Source organism: Spizellomyces punctatus (assembly GCF_000182565.1).
Source record: "Spizellomyces punctatus DAOM BR117 chromosome Unknown supercont1.12, whole genome shotgun sequence".
In the NCBI taxonomy this organism is placed as follows: domain Eukaryota; kingdom Fungi; phylum Chytridiomycota; class Chytridiomycetes; order Spizellomycetales; family Spizellomycetaceae; genus Spizellomyces; species Spizellomyces punctatus.
The window spans coordinates 422177-439448 of NW_015971548.1; the positions used below are offsets into that span (position 1 = coordinate 422177).

Below are 17272 nucleotides of genomic sequence, written 5' to 3' on the forward strand. Positions count from 1 at the left end.
ATGCTGTTTTTGTGTTTATCTTCATTCTACAGTCATTGATTTATTCAATTGGCTGCAATGTTACAGGTATTGACATTTGGCTTTCTTTGCCATACCATCCCAGTCAGATGCACGGTTAGGGTTTGCAGTTATATCTTAGAAATGTGGTTGGATTAACAGGTTGGAGTGTCTGGGCAGAGAGTTAAGATACCCGGGATATCTTGCAAGCGAATGAGGGTATTCTCCTTTGGAAGCAATTAAAAGGCAATCTGATGTAGGGCCACCAAATCGCAACAGCTTATGCTACATATTTTATTCGTTTCGTATGCATAACTTGGCCAGAGTTTCATAGATCACATATTCAGGCACCGGCTTTCCGTCTGGCAACCATTCTTGGGTGTTCGTCATAATTTTCAAGCAATTGTCCAATCCCATCTTCTGCTGCCGACGGTCATCTGCAGGTAATAGAAAAGAACCTAGCTGCTACTGCTTGCCACGTACCCACTTGAGGAGACCTTGCTATCTCGATCCATTGTACCTGAAAATCGATTGGTACCAAAATATTAACTAACTTGTCCCCCTTCCTCTTCAGTAGGAGGATATATATCTTTAGCTTCTTCCATAACTATCTCCAACTATTTACTTATCCTCATAATCCTGGGGTAACAAAATGATAGTATCACGTGATATTGTTTACGAGATTGGTCGTCCATTTGGGCTAGCCCAGAGGAAAAAGGGATCTAAGAATCGAGAATGAGACTGTGTACACTTTGCCAGAAGGAGCGTGCGGTACTCAAACGGCCAAAGACTGGTCAGCAGATTTGCAGAAACTGTTTCTATGCAGTCTTTGAAACAGAGGTGCACAATACAATACAAGAGAATGAACTTTTCAAACGGGGTGATAAGGTGGCTATTGCAGCGTCAGGAGGCAAAGGTTAGTCTTGAGCTTTGTATCGGGCGGTCGGCGACATGTGTAACTGATGTAACTGATGCATGACTGACTAGATTCTACGGTGCTGGCTCATGTCATGACCACGCTTAATGAGCGTTACGGATATGGTTTGGACCTGTTCCTTCTTTCGGTGGACGAGGGTATTACCGGATACAGAGACGACTCCTTGGAGGTGGGTCTGAGCGGAAAAAGGCAGATAGTCTAATCTACAAGGACCTGACACTCGACCCATCACCAGACTGTTAAAAGAAACGAACAGCAGTATAAGATACCTCTCAAGATTGTCTCATATGAAGAACTTTACGGATGGAGCATGGATGCCATCGTGAAGGAAATTGGAATGAAGAACAACTGCACGTTCTGTGGAGTGTTCCGACGTCAAGCGCTAGATAGGGGGGCTGCATTACTGCAAGTTGATCATATTGTAACGGGACATAATGCGGATGATATTGCTGAGACGGTGCTAATGAATAGTACGTTGCGCTACGACCTCTGAGAGACCTGAAGATTTGCTAACGTCCCGATCGCTTACAGTTCTGCGAGGGGACTTTTCCCGGCTTCAGCGATGTACTGCGATTCGTACTGCGACCAATGAAACCATCCCCCGGTCAAAGCCTTTCAAATACACCTATGAGAAAGAAATTGTGATGTAAGAGCTCAAGTGATAAAAATCTGCACATGCGCATAAGTTTTTACTTTAGCCTCTTCACAGGTATGCATACTTTAAAAAGCTCGACTATTTCTCGACAGAGTGCATATACTCGCCAAATGCATATCGAGGATACGCACGTGCGTTCTTGAAAGATTTAGAGTCAATACGGCCCAGCGCGATTATGGGTATGATCAATCGTTTCCCTCTTACTATCAGAGAGCCAGACCAGTATGACCAATATGCTCGTGTTACAGATATCATTCACTCCGGGGAGGCCTGGGAATCGAAAATTGAAGTTAAAGTCAATACGCCTGTCGATGGACGAGTGATTGTCGGTTCCTGTGAACGATGTGGCTACATGTCTAGTAATAAACTATGCAAGGCATGTGTATTATTGGAGGGTCTCAACAAAGGGCTGCCAAAGTGAGTCCCCTTTGCCATGATCAATGCGTATGCGGTGAGCATTAACACTTTTTGTAATATCTTTTAGATTGGCAATTGGAAATTCGACCAAATATGTAAGTTCTGGGGTTGGGATTGCAACTGCTTGAATGGTTTGCTGACACTGTTTCTTGCTCCTTCCGTAGAAAAGGGAACAAGACAAGCGGGACGCGTCGGCAAGAGCGCGAGTGTGTGATCCAGCAACACCATCAGGACGCTCACCCAGCTAGGAAAAGTGTGAAGATTATGTATAGTTATTCAGCATATTCCATAGATCGCCGACCCCAACTCGGGTCACTGGCGCACTAGGCATGTAGTTAGCAGAGACGGTTTGAGTGGAAGTAGTGATACAGCTGTAGGAAGGAACGATTTTGCGCGTGGATATGGTCAGGTTCACGTCGTATCCCTCGGCTGACGCATATACAATAATGGAGCTGTTTCTGTCACTACCTCGTTCATCTCATGTATCAAATCTCATAGCCCTCAATCTGAAAAGACTATAGAAGAGTGCAAAGCATGGCAGTTCCATGTATAATTGTTGCTACATTTCTTCCTTTTTTTTAAAAGAATAACTCTTTTATTTTACAGGCCCTCCTCCGGCCGGAGCCAAGAGGCACCCCCACCGCGGTGAGTCGTGGCCGCCGCTCCACCATCGCGACAGTCAGTCCTGTTCAACCAAAGAAGACAAGTGGAGAAGACGAGTAAAGAGAAGGGGGAGGCGAGAAACGTCGCCTTTTTATAACCTTGGGGGCCTGCGCTTTTTTTTTGTAATCCGGAATTCTACGCGGAAGATACCGTATCCCGCGTACGTCATTCTTTTGAGCACGCCATGAACGCCCAATCATCGTCGTCGTCGTGTTCACCTCCTGGCATGCGTTCCCCCTTGCGCGAGTCAAGATCATTTGTTTATGTTCATTTTCCCACGGTCTCGAACAAGCGAGATTCGACACATTTTGGGATGCTTGTTGGTAGAAACAAGAATATCGGGTCTTGTTTTCAGTTGGTTTATCTAATCCAAGAACAACGAATGCAAACACGTCATGAAACCGTAAAAGCACAAGCGAGGTCACTGTTCGGATCTCCAATGCTTGCCCGCCGCTTTTGTCGGATGTAGCGTCAGCGCAGTGAAAAGCGTCAGACTGACGAATGTAGAGATTGAAAGAGCGATAATAATAGGATACGATCGGATGGTTGTATCGCCAAATGTCAGAAGACAGTGCGCTGGGATGCACAACATGCTGTTGGTCTTATATGCCAGTATAGCCAATCGCTGTATCCACTAACAATTTCATGCTGTCGAGAATAAGGTTAACATCAACTCCAATTGCAATCCAGTGTCCTTGGTTTCCAGTTCACGTAAAAACAATTGCGACATGCTAATTCATCGCGACCCACCTCAAGCTCTCTGCTCTCTCGGTTGGATGGACCAAATGGTGACAACAGATCAGGTCTGTCTCTAGATTCACGTCTGTTCCGAATGAAAAAGACGTTGAATTTGTACGCATAGCTTGGAGGAATGCGTTTCTTACTCAAGAATTTTGTCATTAGTGAGGGTACTCAAAAGTCTACAGGCGTGGCAGCTTGCAAGCTATTTGAATAGAGAATGCAAGTCATCTAAACTGAGTTGATACAATGCTGTCAGATCGGAAAGTCGATGACCGTGCGCATCGAGGAGTGTTTTTGTATTCATCGAAAATATCGTCAAGTGCGGGTTGTTCACTCTCTTGCGGCCGCGGTATTCAAATAATGCATTAGGTGAACCAAGACAGGGATACTGCATGACTGATTCTCGGACATCTTTGAGCATGGCTTGATCGGTGTGGTCCAATATATTAGATTTCTCGTTTAAGACGAGCAAGTTTATCCGAATAGAGGGTCAGTGTTTCTCAACCTCGGCAGAAACTGGCGATGAAGAAGGGGATATTGCCAGATCCATTACATGTTCTTGTGGGAGATGGTTGCTCCCATTTGACTGACTATATACACATATGCTAATTTCCTATTCGTCTTTGCTAATATCCGTTTAAATGGCCATCACCCATGGATATACATGTTCTGCTGCCTATTCTTTGTCTTGTATGTCATCGTATCAAGTCTCAGTAGTGTAAAAGGCTTCATTTGTCTGTAAATCGCATCGAGACAGAGTTCACACAATGGCGTTCATCGGTTGGCGTCGGAAACCCTTCTCCCTTAAAGACATGACCTAAATGACCTCCACACTAAAAATATTTTAGGTAAGAAACTTGAGATTTGGTCCGAAACTGTGTCCTTGAACATACATTCGAACAAACAATCTCAGTGCGCTCCATTCCATACGTATTGTCGACGTGACGGGTCACGGCACCGGGTATGGCGTCTGAGACATATGCATGGTTTAGGTTGAAAGGTGAACACACTGTTAACGGAACAACACAAACCAACCAAAGAATGCTGGCCATCCACAACCGGAATCAAACTTTGTGCTTGATTTATATAAGGGTGCATCGCATCCAGCACAATGATACACACCTATGGTGGTAAAATGTATGAACACTTTGGACGTACATTCAACAGCAAAAGTAAACATCAAGAGACATACCGTCCGCCTTATGCTTATTGTACTCTCCCGTTCCAGGTGCTTCGGTCCCCTTCTGCCGTAGCACGCGGAATTGCTCGGGCGTCAACTTGACTCTCCACTAAAACGTAACGCTCAGGAAAAGAAGATAGATCAGACAAAACGAGCAACACTTACCTCTTGGTCTGTTTTCGGTAAAGACATGGTAACAGTGCGGAAAAAGAAAGAACGGGTGAGAGGGAAGATGCGAGTGCGATGCCAGAGTGGTCGTAAAAACATCACCAAAAGTGCAAGTGTCCCATTGCTTGTTCAAGTCAGCGACGTGGCTGATCGAGGTGAGTCATGTCATTTACCTTTATTAGGTCATTATTACCCCACTCCCCTCCAGGCTTCAAATGAACGGCCAAGTCCTTCCTTGGATGTTTGGAATGAAGGTCTGCACTTTGATGGACATATTGATGATGTTGTATGGAAGGGGCATAACCCCTATAGTAGATTTGAGATCTGTTCTTTTTGCTGATCCAAGGAACCTGTGCCCATGCATCAGCACATTGTAAAAGGGCATCCTTTCTCTGCTTTTTTTTGGTATAGACCAGCGACATCAAAGCGAGCGGGGGCATGCAAACAACTCATGAATACCCTAGGGTTCACCCATCGCTATGACGGAATGGTCAAGCATGTTGCAGAATGTCCGTGCAACTCGTTCTTCCATCCAAGGACATGCCCGAAACACAAAGATGACCAGTGAAGGCGCCGTTGACACAAAGTGCCCTGGAGGAATTTCAAATATCGGAGCAAGGTTATGCCGTCAGGCCTGACAGTGATGACGTCGGTGAAGCAGCCTTTGTAAGTCTGACGTTGTTCATCTTAGCCTGCCGCGGCCATGGGTTAAGAATAATTTAAAGACAGGGTGTCGAAAGTCTCCCCTCCTTTGCCCCAAATCTTGCAACCTTTCAAAGGTCCCTTTTCACCAGCATGTGTGTATCTTGTTCAACGGTAGTGCAACAAGTTAAGCATCCTTATTCCCGCTTCATTGGACAATATCGCTGCATTTCTCCGCTCATCTTTTTTCTGCTCTGTTTGCGGATATTTCTATTTGGAGGGATACGTCATTTGTCTCTGTCAAAAGTGGCAATCGGAACCTGCAGTGTAGGAGCAAAAAGAGGAAAAAAAAGGTAAGAGATGGCAACATCAACAATTGAAATACTCGGCCGCGGCGTTGGGTTCCGTCGCGTTCAGCTTGTCTGCAAATTGCGAATGTTTTTTTACTGTCAAGCTGTGGGCGGTTTGCGACTTTGCTGCTGCTGTACGAAATATTTTGTTTTCCTGTGGTTGTGCGCCTGTTGAGCTGTCTAATCGATAAAGGAAATTTCATGGCTAGTTGGGTATAGAAAAAGTCGTCGTGGAGAACGTGACATGCACACCTTGGGGCAATGGCGGATCTGCTACAAAATCCTTCAAATCCTTCCTATGATTGTTAAAAATGGTGGCGATTGAAAACAGAAAAAAAACAAAAACTAGTTGGTCGTAAATACCCATGTTTTACGGTTTTTGTTTTATGGACAGCTGTTATATAAGTATTTAGCACACTCTAGTGTTCCAACTTAGTGTTTTAGAGGGGCGCGCGTAAATGCGTTAACTCGGAACCTCCGTTGGACGAACGTGTGCATTTACACAGCCACTGGCACTGTGAGCGTTTTTCTTTTTGGGGACTTGCGGGATTTTTGTTGTGTGTTGGGGTATTCGTAAGTTGTGGACGGGGAGAATGGGAGGAATTGGCTTTTTTTTTTATTGTTACTTAAGGGGCAATGGCCAGCAATGCAATGTCGATTAATTGAACGGACACACTGGCATTAACGTTGGTTGGACTGTTTGACAGTGTCATGTAATCGCTGGGCATCAGCGGCTGCTGTTTTTTTATTTCTTTTTTCTTCTTCTTCTTGCATGTTGATTGCCCGCTGGTTCCGAACAGGCTATTCTTGACGTCAATAAACTCCCCTCCCTTCCCTCTTCCAACTCTTCCAGTCCAACATTGTATTTTGGCTTGGTGATATTAACAAAAAAAATAGCCCTGTACCTGAACCTAACCGCTCTGCTCCGAACATTCATCAGTCATACTTTGCAATACTTGTGCCCATCATCTCTTTTTGTGACAGCATCAAGCAATTCTCGATGGCGCCCCTCGTCCTGAAAGTGAAGGGAAACGAAAATGACTTTTCTCCTTTTGCCGAGCTGGATAATGATGACGATTTGGCCCGTGCTTGGAAAACGTGCTCCAAGGTAAGAACTTCTTTTCTATATATCTGGGATGAGCTTGCCAGCGGCCCCTAGGGAAATGCAGCCCATTTGTCTGCCATCATGCACATTTGTTCTCAACGTCCTCTCGGTGCCCTTCCATGTCAGGTCAAAGACACGCTCGAAAACGGCAATCGCCTCGAGAACCTATCATGGCGTCTCTGGCATCTCCATCAATCCATGTACAGAGCCAACGACCTCAATTCAAGGCAGTTTCGAAAGATTTCGACCAAGGCAACCCGCAAGCTGGACGAGGCAGATGCGAAAGCGCCTGCATTGATTGGTCGACCAAAGGACTTTGGAGATGTCCGCACGTGCAACACGTTTCTCGGCGTTGGCCACATGGAGTCGGCAGGTCTTTCCGCCCATCCTCTGCACGCTTCCCAACGTCCATCTCTTTACAATGTGGATGAACAAGCAATCCCTTCCATGCCGTCGCCCGAAACACCCGTCTTTGCATCAGCGATTGAAGTCGTCCAGTCATTGGGATCCGTAACAGAAGACTGTTTTGAACTTTCCTGGGACGCTCTTGATGGGCATTCTGATGCCTTGTTTGACGAGTACATTCGCGATTCTACAACTGGATGGTCTGCATCAATGATCGGATCCCCAAAGTTGGCCACGACGCCAGACATTTCCGATATGTTGCCGTCAACCTGGTCAGACACATCACCCATCTCTAGCACATTATACAACAATATGACATCAACAAGCCCTGATAGCCTCAACAGTTCAACAACGGTGCCCATCACACAACCTGATGCATCCTATTCAGCGCACGAAAGGTCCCTATTGGCATCAATCTTTTCCGACACATCTTTTACCCCCGTCCGTCCTGTGCAAGCCCAACAACCATCCATACTACCTACCTCTCTTTACCTCCCGGACAACGCCACAATACCCACATCATCCAAACAAGTTGGCCAAAATCCTACCCCAGCATCCACACCACCTACATCGTCCGCACAACTCCCTGAACGCACAACCGCAACTTATCGTCCCCGTCCCGTTCCAACACCCTCAGCCCCACGCACGGTCCGCAACGTCGCATGCGCGGGAAATAGCGATGGAAAGCTCATGTGCGAGAACTGCGGTGTAACGTCCACTCCATTGTGGAGACGATCAGCCAATGATGAACTTTTGTGCAATGCATGCGGATTATAGTGCGTATTTAAAACCCTTCTCTCTTCTTTGATTTCAAACCGATGCTTACCTATCCCTTTCGCATAGCCTTAAATTACACAACACCAACCGTCCCAAGAACCTCAAGGCTTCCTCACGCAAAGAACAATCCGAGGAGGTCGTTCAAGCGGAATGCTACAATTGTCAAACAAAGACCACACCACTATGGCGACGTGACGATGCAGGGAATAATCTTTGCAATGCATGCGGATTGTAGTGCGTATTTCTACAATGCTGAAGCTACTGTCTTACAATTGTCTCTAACGTTCAGTTACAACTCTATAGTTTAAAACTTCACAACACGATGAGGCCCCTCTCCATGAAAACCGATGTAATCCGTAAACGACAACGATACGACAACGGCCTGCCTATTCGCAAAAAGCGAAGTAAAGGAAGCACGGAAATCCCGTCCGAAACACTCAATTCAACTCCTACACTCATGTTCCCAGCCGTGAACAGTGTACATCCATCACCTCCCATGGAGGACTCGAATGAATTGTCGTTTTCGGCTAGCCACAGTGGCTTGATGGGTATTCCGGCCTCGTTTGGCCAGACCCGGTATGCATATTAGAGTTAGGGTCAGGCTGGATGGTCTAGGAAAGTTAGAGAAGTTGGCGACCTCCGCTGTACATATATATGGGAAGCTGGGTCTGTTGCATATAGTGCCTTTGGGTGGAATAGAATCAGATGTTGTAAAAAAAGTCTTGAAGTAGGTAGTCTTTGTTAGTTCCGTATGGTGTGCTGCGTAAACTGTACAGTAGACACTATTTGTAGACCTGTAACTCCCAGATAAAGAGGTCATGTTTATGATTCGGTCAATTAGAAAACCACATCTATTTGCCAGAAATCACATTAAAAAAAACACAATTATACAGTATCTACATGAGTATCTGTTGAGTTTACCCACACCGTCGTGATTAACCATGATCCAGCCCTGCCAGAACCCTAACTCGACTGAACGCCGACCTGTTTCACTTCCTCAAAGAACGGATAATCAACATACCCCTCGGCCCCATTCGTGTAAAAGGTAGGACGGTGATATTTATTCAACGGCAAATCCTTTCTCAAGCGCTCGACAAAGTCCGGGTTGGCCAGATACCAACGTCCAAATGCCACCAAATCCGCGTATCCAGATTGAATTGCTTCATTAGCGTTCTCTTTCAAATATCCACCGGCGACCATGAAATTTCCTTTGTAAATGTCACGAAAGGGTTGGAGTTCACGGGCGTGCGATGCATCAGATTTATCTTGGTTACCATTGATACGGGGTTCGACAAGATGAACATAGGCGAGGTTGAACTTGTTGACTTTTTCTAGGACGTAGGAAAAGAGAGCTTCCGTGTTACTTTCGCTCATGTCACCAAATGTTCCCCATGGCGCGAATCGGATTCCGACACGACCGGCTTCACCGCCTACACCTTCAATAGCAGCTTCAATGGCCTCAATGGCAAACCGTGCACGGTTTTCAATTGATCCGCCGTACGCATCCGTTCGTTTATTGGTGCCGTCCTGAAGGAACTGATCAATGAGGTACCCATTGGCACCGTGCAGCTCGACACCATCAAACCCAGCCCGACGTGCCCGCCGAGCAGCTTCTTTGTAGTCGTTGAGGGTGCGCCGTATCTCATCAATTGTCATTGCATGTGGTGTTGGCGCTTTTTCCATTTTGCCGGTTGGGAGGTATACATTAGTGTTTGGCTGTACTGCCGAGGCGGAATGAGGTAATTCGTTGTTGGGCATAAAGGCGGGATGGGATTGACGGCCAACGTGCCTATTTGTGTTCAAACCAAATGAGCATCTGCAATAAGTATGGTACCAAAAAGAAATCCAGATTTTACAAAGGGTAACCTACCACAATTGCATAAAGAATATCCCCTTCTTTGCATGTACCCTTTTAACAATCTTCTTCCACCCATCCTCCATTTCATCCGTGTAGATCCCAGGCACATTAGCATACCCATGTCCATACTTGCTAATAGCAGTGCCTTCTGTAATGATCAATCCACCCTCATTCGACCGCTGCTCATAGTATTTGGCCATGAGTTCGTTGGGAATATTGGCATCGATGGCTCGGTTTCGGGTCAAAGGTGCCATGACGATGCGGTGAGCAAGTGTGATTTGAGGAGATAACCGGAGTGGTGCGAATAGAGATGCTTTTCCGACCATTTTTTTGTTGTTGTTATGCTGTGATGATTATTGACAAGTGATGAAAGAGACTGCTTTTTTGTGGTTGTTGGATTGGAGAGGAAGGACAAAGCTGTCGTTCTCCCATTTTTATAGTGTCGCTGATGATTATTCCTCATGGTTTGAAGATTACAAATCCACAAGTTTTTATTAGTGTGGAGGTGATTGAAAATGGCACTAGGACCCATTATTATCCGGATTAATCCAGTTAATCATATCGCATAATCAGCACCCCCATCTATCGCTCAAAGCGGTGAGGCATGCATGCTAATGTTCTCCAAACTGCGGTGTGGCATGCTAATGTAACTTTTTCTTTTTCAAATTGCGGTGAGGCGCATGCTGAAGGTCTATAAAAAGGGGGCCTTTTGCTGTCTCTCCCCTTCCTCACCAGTTCCTCGACTCTCAAACCATCTGCGCAACTCTTCTCATCGCGACTCTCAAGTCCAACCATGAGAATGCAGATGTGGTGGTGCCGAGGACCTCGCCCTCCCGACAACAACAACAACAACATGACCCCTTGCAAACGCTGCTACTACTATATTGCTACGATCGCAGGTATTTCTTGCTGATTTTCCCACGTGTATTCCCAGTCCAATTCTGATCTACCTTAGTATCTGAACATCCTCCGACTAAAGAATTTCGGAATCAAGGGCTTAGTAGGATTTCTCTCGTGGTGGTGGGCTTAGTTACCCGGTTAGAAACAACCGTAGTATGTTGCATAATAACATGCGCGTTACTTGTCGTTTAAGAGTTTTTGTAATTCAACATTTTCAAATTCAAGCACAAGGTCATCTATCCAGACTGAAGACGGAGACGCACATTCACATCTCAACATCAACATGGTATTCAAAATACAAAAAGATGAAAGTATGTCGTTGCTGATGAACCATGAAAATAGGGTGGACCACGACAGGGATGGGACATTGGATCAAAACCGTGATTTGAGCAAAAACTAACAAGGCAGAGTTTCTAACAATGTCGATGCTGGCATATCCTATCAGATATTGATCCTAATACTATCGGGCTGTGTTCGCCCCTTTCCCAATATACAGCCTCCACCTCCTCCTCCTCCTAAGCCCCTCCAACATTTTACAAGCCACCACCCATTAAAGACACCGTGCACCCGTACGCACAAAAACATTAAATATGGGCGGGTGGCCAAAAAAAACTAAAGAAAATCTGCCACTTTAATATTCTACAACGTGCTACCTGATGCAAAATCCATCATAATACAAATTCATGCCACAGCAAAGCGTGTATGACGATCTGTTGAATAGTATTTCCAGAACGTATTTTTTGCTCATCTGAGGACTGAACATTGTCCCAGCCACCTGCAATGGGATTTGTCTGGACCCATATTGAATGTTTGTAAACGCATGTCCTCCTGGCAATTAATCGTAAATTGCTTTGACTGAAAATGTTTTAATTTTCAAGTACAGGGTCGGACCTCCTTGGATGGGGTTTCCCCCCCTTTGTGCGTTCGTTTGCAACTTGTCTCCTGTGCGGTGGCCTCCCGCCAACTCTCCTCGCTCTTTTGTTACCCGGTGATTGGTAAGAGGTAATTAAAAGGATACATACACGTGCCAGCAGGTGGTATCACAGAATAAATCGGGGGAATCTTGTGGTCGGAATCCCGGCACGTGCATGATTCCACTGATGACATAACCTTAAACTAAAATCGCGCGTCGGAGTTTCAAAAGTTGGCGAGTCTCCGTATGCGCAGACACACGACGCGCACTTGATCCGCCGAATTTTCAACAGATAGAAATATCAAAAAAATATTCAACATACAAATAGTAAAAAAAAAAGAACAAAATTAAAACAGCAATGAAAGACGGGTATAACCCAAAATCTCCAACCCAAAACCAACCACAATAAACTACCAATTGCAGGCCTACGCTAGTACGTCCCATTCAGACCAAAATTGATCCCACAGAACAGTTACCCGTCAGGCCGACTCCAGTCTGTCACTAATCAATGATTATGCCCAAAGACCCCCCCCCCCCCCCCCCGCTTTTTTGACACTATGTAGTTTAAATAAAAAAAAGACTATGTGCATGAATGTGCGTCGACCGACATGCCAGGCTGTCGCGGTCGACAGCGGCAAGAATAAATTAATTTGTGTACACGAAGGTTCGCGGTGCCGTGATATCATCGTGCGGATACTTAATCATCCCTTCGACCGTGCAATCTTCTTCGGGATTGCACAGGAGGAGCAAAAATATTGAGAGGGGACACATAGTGTCTATCCGGTGATGTTCCATTCTTGGAGGCCTTCGACGTTAAAGGAGTCGCAAGGTACGCTGCGGTGCGGTTCGACGCATTTGGTGTGAACTCGCAATCAGAATCGTAAAGAGAGGAAGGAGCTGGGCTTGAAAGGTGCTCAAAGGACATGGGCGACGAACAAGAGTATTCATTAAAGGAAGAAGATCGAGAATATTCAGAAGACGACGGAGACCATTCGTTCCCACTGTCTGTAACCATCCAGGAATTGTTAAAATACTGTTCCTACAGATGATACCAAGCGACACATACTGACCGCTAGCAGTCTCCAAACGGAAGTCATTGTTATTCTTTTTGCCGTAGTGCCCCCGCCTCACACTCTTGGGCCGCTCTTTGCGCGGAGCGTCAAGGCAAGAGTCCGCATAACCCATTCGACAGCATCGGGTACAAGGACGAAGATTGTCACACTTTTTGCAAGCCTTCTTACAGTGGATGCACGCAATCTTGCACTGCTCACGACGAGTTTCGGCTTTCTGGCGGATCTTTTTTTGAGCAGGCATATCGGGATCTACATTCTCTTCGTTCTCAACATCGCTCACGGCAGCCTTTCGCTTGCGAGCTTTAGGTTTTGGCGCTTCCGCGATGGGTTCGGAAAGCAGTGAGCTGTGAGACAAGCGACGACTGGTGCGAACAGGCGCTGGTGTGTAATCCGCACCAAAGGCGTAAATCTCAAACTCGTTATCGTCCTCCGGTGTAGCCAGACCATGGAAAGGAGGCTGAAAATCAATGGGCGACGAAATGTCTGCCTGGGTGAAGTCTGAGGAAGGGCATGACAGATCTGTATAGCGCGGCTCGTCATCGAACTCGTCTTGGAGAATAGAGTCCTGCGAGCCAAATTCTTCGTCTGCACCGACGCCAACGTCTGGACCAAGACTGTCCAAGAAATCAAGCGACGTGGAGTGCAAAAGTCGCGATTCCATCTCCGGCAGGAAGCTAGCGGGAGCTGGCCGCGATGGGGATGTGGGAATACCGCAGGCCTGCAGCGCCGTTACCGTCTGTTTGGCGTGATCTTGAAGATGCCCTTGAGAGTATCCCAAATCAAAAATGAAGGGCATATCTCCCAGGGGAATTGGAGTTACGGCAGCCAACGGCGCCTGCCCGAGTCGCTCGGGCGATTGTTCTAGCGTAGAGATATCAGTCGTGGCCAGAGGTGCAACGACTTCTTGCTCAGCGGCAGACAAAACGTCTTGCCCAAACATGTCTTGCATATAAGCACCAAGGTTGAGCTTGGAGACATCTACGTAAGGGTTGGGCTTGTATACGCTCGGATTGTAGGCATACTGATGAAGGCGCATGATCTGTCAAGAGAGCAAGGAACGCATAAGTCAAAGGTCGGATTTCATGCACCCTGGGGTACTAGGCAAAAAATACGCAAAGCGCGTCGCGTGTGGGAATTTATTATCAGACCCTGGGGTAGTAGGCCCCATCTGGATCTCGACATCCGGACATTGTGAAGCAGCGGACTTGCACTCTTTTAGCAAGCAAACGCACACATTCACAAAAGCACACAACAAGAGAAAAACAAAAACAACAGATGCACACAAAAGTACTTACCAAGTCCATGTCGCACATTCCGGCCATGTTAATTTCGCTGGTCGATTGAGTTCCAACAAGCATGATTGAAACGTTCTACTTTCAAACCAGCGCGACTATGCGTTCAAGGTAAAAGTGTAGGAGTAAAAGTCAAGTTGCAAATGTTGATGTGCACGTTCCAGATGGTGAGAGATGTCGCTCAAAGATGAATGTTCCCACGCAGATGGCAAGAGCACTTTTGAGGTCGTAAGCGTGTTCTTGAGAGCTGGTCTTGTCTTAACGGAAGCCTTTATTGTTCAGTTGGTTTTGCCCATGCGGATGGGGTATCTGACAGTTGAAAGGGACGAGTGTCGGGCGCGCCACACAAAAAGAACGCTTTTGGCCCGAGTCGGTCTTGTCTGTGTGTGTATCTTGCAGCTAGCTTGGAGAAGGCTGTGTGTACGACAGAGCACACAAGAGCAGATACTGTCCGGGAGGAAGAAAGAACGAGTGAGCAAGAAGTGGGAGAGAGCAAGGAGCTGGGGGGGGAACGACGACGACAAGGAAGAAGAAAAAAAACGGGTTTTTTTTAATCGAGGTGCTAACCCAATGATGAAACAACCAAAATCGGCCAGCGACCTTTTTGTATCTCTGGGAGGGAGAGAAAGAAGAAGAAGCTAAAGGGGAGAGAGAGGGAAAAGCGTTGTCTACAAAGGGCCAAGAAAGTTGGAGAGAGAATAAGGAGACAATCTTGCACGAGGGCGTTCCCCAGGGCCGATTACCATCGCCAAAGAAGGTTTTTTGGACAAAAGAAACTGTAAAGTCAAGGGAGTTGTCCGAAAGGCAAAAAGCTGTGGAAGGCAACCTGTTCGCCCTGGTTAGTAAGTGTCGCCAGGAGGCAAATACGGTTGTTGCGTTCATTATTCTTTTTGTTCCGTGTGTGCGCGATGGATTCAAAAATGGCATTTCCAACGCCAGACACTCGAATGGAATGTGGAGAGAGAGAGAGAGGAGACAAATGGCAGGAGAGACAAGACGAAGAGAAGGAGAGAGAGGCAAATTGTGGAAAAAAGACAACTCTTAAAGGAGGTCTATCTTACAGGAATTCCTTCCTTTTACAGTTACATGACATGCCATATATAGTTATATGATGGCCAATACCATGGTTACTTCATACGGAGAGAACTAAGCTCATCATATTGCCTTTCGACTAACCAGGGCCTATTGAGCTTCTACTAACTTTTTGTGTTTGTCCCTCCCTTGTGCATTTTTATATATGATATATATGCAATTTCATTGTCGTCGTCGTCGTCGTCTTTGCTCGTTTTTGGAGGAGTAACAAAAATATAAAATGACAGTTGAAGTGGTTCCAACGATTCCTACCTCGCAAAGGCTTTTGCAAACCCTGCAAACAACAAACTACGCCTGAGTCCGTTTTGATACCCATATGGATCTTTCCTACTAACAAGACTAACGCGTGCGTGTTTTTTAGGGAAAGGGTTTCACTTTGTGCCAAAATGCATCTACTAACTTACTACGCTTTGGCATGGAACTGGAACCACAATCAGAAAATGGCAAAATGCCCATCCTGTCTGTCATCATCATCTTACCATTTTTATTTTTTTTTCTGCGATGGTGACAGACCGCCCCCAGGGTCCTTGACCTTTATCTTGGCCGTGTTTCGTACAACTGGCACGATGCATCGGATGAGATCACAGTCCGCAGCGTTCGGACAAGCCCACATGCAGCTGAGAAACGCTGATTCTCCGTCAACACGGCATGATTCGTTCTTACGACTAATGATGATGATAACAGTTCTTATGGAAACAATGCTGCGGAACCATCTCCTGCGTCGCCCGTGGGAAAACGAACCTAGGTTCCATGTCGTTTGGTGCATCCGTCCTCGCACACGGACGCCTCCGAGTTGGTGGAACAGGAGCAAAAGGCCAGAAGTTTACCCATCGGATATCCATCTTTCTCGCAATCCCACACTTTTCATTTTGAAGCCTTGTTCGTGGGTCCAGATAAGACGACATTGCCCCTCATGGAAGCGAACCCGCCCTAAATTCTCGACTTGCAAAGGTTGATCACTTTTTCTCACGTTGGTCTCCTCGTCCCTCTCGTTGTTGAGGTTCCGTGATTATCAATACCCCTCTCAGCCTGCATAATAATCTCGTCTCAGAAGACGGCAAGGAAGAGAGTTTTTCGTTCGGTCGCGAATTCATTACCCCTGCAGGGGGAGCTTTTTATATGATTGCATGTAAGCTGATATAGACTTGTATTCCTTGGCCCCCAACGTTATTGTATCCGCATTGGTCCAGTGGTTAGGATTCCGCGCTCTCACCGCGGCGGCCGGGGTTCGATTCCCCGATGCGGAATCAGGATGCTCTACCGCATATTTTTTTGTCGCCTTTCCCAATATTCAATGTCCCAAGCTAGTTATTCCAATGAAAAGTCATAGAAAATGTGGCAGATTGTCTATTAGCAAGTCGCTTTCACCTCCATCAAGCCTTCTCAGACCAATTTCCGCAAGCTCTCAAAGTCTCTTTCAAGAATGGCCTCAAATAAAGGCAAAGGGAAGAGATACTGAGTTGTCGAGAACTCCTATCCTCTGGAATGCAGCTAACAGGTTGGGCATAGTGCGGAGCCGATGATATTGGCACTAGTACCGGAAAAGCGAACGAACTAGTTATTCGAAGGCAAGTATACAGGCAACGTAACGGTTGTTTCGACCGGAAAATTGCCCACGGCTACACGTCGTCCCCTACTAGGCCTTGATTTCGAACCCTTGGATGACATTGAACCCAAGAGTCTTTGCAAGAAAGGTAGTCTCTGAAAGCCGGATAAATTTCGTGAACAATAGCTTGGAGACTAAAACTACTGGGTGCTGCTGGTTCCGGTTGCTTGTCGTTGGGCGGAACGTGTGCCCTCAATCCCAGGAAAATTCATCATTCTTGAAGGTAGAAGATGGGGGTTAGAGTAAAGATCCCTCTCTTTATAGACCTTGAGCGTGGGAAAATGGGTATCCAGATGAAAGAAAACCAAAAGAAGCTTCCGACATGATTACAGACATTTACATCATATTCGTATCCACAATCCTCATAATGAACTCGTTTGGCACTTCATCCCTCGGAGTTCTATCTCTCAGTGACCTCCAGGAATTGTTGCGTTCATTGCGCAGCTTCAACCGCACGACTTCAGCACGCCAGTAACCAAATTACCGAGAGCAACCGGTGAA

General features: G+C 46.3%; 5 protein-coding genes and 1 non-coding gene across 6 annotated transcripts; 3 read left to right on the forward strand and 3 right to left on the reverse strand.

Moving 5' to 3' along the window:
- The first annotated feature begins 708 nt into the window (after window positions 1-708).
- SPPG_06545 (cytoplasmic tRNA 2-thiolation protein 1) lies at window positions 709-2532 on the forward strand. Its single transcript, XM_016754746.1, has 8 exons — window positions 709-913; window positions 985-1103; window positions 1170-1404; window positions 1466-1580; window positions 1644-1768; window positions 1838-2006; window positions 2074-2101; window positions 2171-2532. The coding sequence occupies exons 1-8, from the start codon at window positions 733-735 to the stop codon at window positions 2252-2254; spliced, it is 1056 nt and encodes a 351-aa protein (XP_016606181.1). The 5' UTR covers window positions 709-732; the 3' UTR covers window positions 2255-2532.
- Window positions 2533-3831: 1299 nt separating this feature from the next.
- SPPG_06546 (peptide methionine sulfoxide reductase B2, chloroplastic) lies at window positions 3832-5149 on the reverse strand. Its single transcript, XM_016754747.1, has 6 exons — window positions 4932-5149; window positions 4756-4882; window positions 4603-4699; window positions 4446-4532; window positions 4304-4380; window positions 3832-4243 (listed from the first exon to the last, which is right to left on the reverse strand). The coding sequence occupies exons 2-6, from the start codon at window positions 4855-4857 to the stop codon at window positions 4139-4141; spliced, it is 468 nt and encodes a 155-aa protein (XP_016606182.1). The 5' UTR covers window positions 4858-4882; window positions 4932-5149; the 3' UTR covers window positions 3832-4138.
- A 1274-nt stretch (window positions 5150-6423) lies between these two features.
- On the forward strand, window positions 6424-8941 carry SPPG_06547 (uncharacterized protein). Its single transcript, XM_016754748.1, has 4 exons — window positions 6424-6858; window positions 6982-8036; window positions 8104-8271; window positions 8341-8941. Exons 1-4 carry the CDS (start codon window positions 6751-6753, stop codon window positions 8624-8626), a joined length of 1617 nt encoding a protein of 538 aa, XP_016606183.1. The 5' UTR covers window positions 6424-6750; the 3' UTR covers window positions 8627-8941.
- On the reverse strand, window positions 8857-10341 carry SPPG_06548 (uncharacterized protein). The gene is made up of 2 exons (XM_016754749.1): window positions 9908-10341; window positions 8857-9826 (listed from the first exon to the last, which is right to left on the reverse strand). The coding sequence occupies exons 1-2, from the start codon at window positions 10219-10221 to the stop codon at window positions 9001-9003; spliced, it is 1140 nt and encodes a 379-aa protein (XP_016606184.1). The 5' UTR covers window positions 10222-10341; the 3' UTR covers window positions 8857-9000.
- A 1907-nt stretch (window positions 10342-12248) lies between these two features.
- Window positions 12249-15067, reverse strand: SPPG_06549 (uncharacterized protein). The gene is made up of 3 exons (XM_016754750.1): window positions 14077-15067; window positions 12779-13820; window positions 12249-12713 (listed from the first exon to the last, which is right to left on the reverse strand). The coding sequence occupies exons 1-3, from the start codon at window positions 14137-14139 to the stop codon at window positions 12406-12408; spliced, it is 1413 nt and encodes a 470-aa protein (XP_016606185.1). The 5' UTR covers window positions 14140-15067; the 3' UTR covers window positions 12249-12405.
- A 1273-nt stretch (window positions 15068-16340) lies between these two features.
- Window positions 16341-16412, forward strand: SPPG_10158. The gene has a single exon. It is a non-coding gene; the product is annotated as a tRNA-Glu (tRNA).
- Window positions 16413-17272: the final 860 nt, after the last annotated feature.

Excerpts from the sequence above, each read along its gene's own strand:
- SPPG_06545 (XM_016754746.1), top strand. The coding sequence starts at position 733 with ATGAGACTGTGTACACTTTGCCAGAAGGAGCGTGCGGTACTCAAACGG. Across the intron at positions 1,581-1,643 it reads TATGAGAAAGAAATTGTGAT|GTATGCATACTTTAAAAAGC; the intron begins GTAAGAGCTCAA and ends GCCTCTTCACAG. Across the intron at positions 2,007-2,073 it reads CTCAACAAAGGGCTGCCAAA|ATTGGCAATTGGAAATTCGA; the intron begins GTGAGTCCCCTT and ends AATATCTTTTAG.
- SPPG_06546 (XM_016754747.1), bottom strand. The coding sequence starts at position 4,857 with ATGTTTTTACGACCACTCTGGCATCGCACTCGCATCTTCCCTCTCACC. Across the intron at positions 4,700-4,755 it reads TACCGAAAACAGACCAAGAG|TGGAGAGTCAAGTTGACGCC; the intron begins GTAAGTGTTGCT and ends GTTACGTTTTAG. Across the intron at positions 4,244-4,303 it reads CTGAGATTGTTTGTTCGAAT|TGTGGAGGTCATTTAGGTCA; the intron begins GTATGTTCAAGG and ends AAATATTTTTAG.
- SPPG_06547 (XM_016754748.1), top strand. The coding sequence starts at position 6,751 with ATGGCGCCCCTCGTCCTGAAAGTGAAGGGAAACGAAAATGACTTTTCT. Across the intron at positions 6,859-6,981 it reads CTTGGAAAACGTGCTCCAAG|GTCAAAGACACGCTCGAAAA; the intron begins GTAAGAACTTCT and ends CTTCCATGTCAG. Across the intron at positions 8,037-8,103 it reads TGCAATGCATGCGGATTATA|CCTTAAATTACACAACACCA; the intron begins GTGCGTATTTAA and ends CCTTTCGCATAG.
- SPPG_06548 (XM_016754749.1), bottom strand. The coding sequence starts at position 10,221 with ATGGTCGGAAAAGCATCTCTATTCGCACCACTCCGGTTATCTCCTCAA. Across the intron at positions 9,827-9,907 it reads ATATTCTTTATGCAATTGTG|GCACGTTGGCCGTCAATCCC; the intron begins GTAGGTTACCCT and ends GAACACAAATAG.
- SPPG_06549 (XM_016754750.1), bottom strand. The coding sequence starts at position 14,139 with ATGCTTGTTGGAACTCAATCGACCAGCGAAATTAACATGGCCGGAATG. Across the intron at positions 13,821-14,076 it reads GAATGTGCGACATGGACTTG|ATCATGCGCCTTCATCAGTA; the intron begins GTAAGTACTTTT and ends CTCTCTTGACAG. Across the intron at positions 12,714-12,778 it reads CCGTTTGGAGACTGCTAGCG|ACAGTGGGAACGAATGGTCT; the intron begins GTCAGTATGTGT and ends GGATGGTTACAG.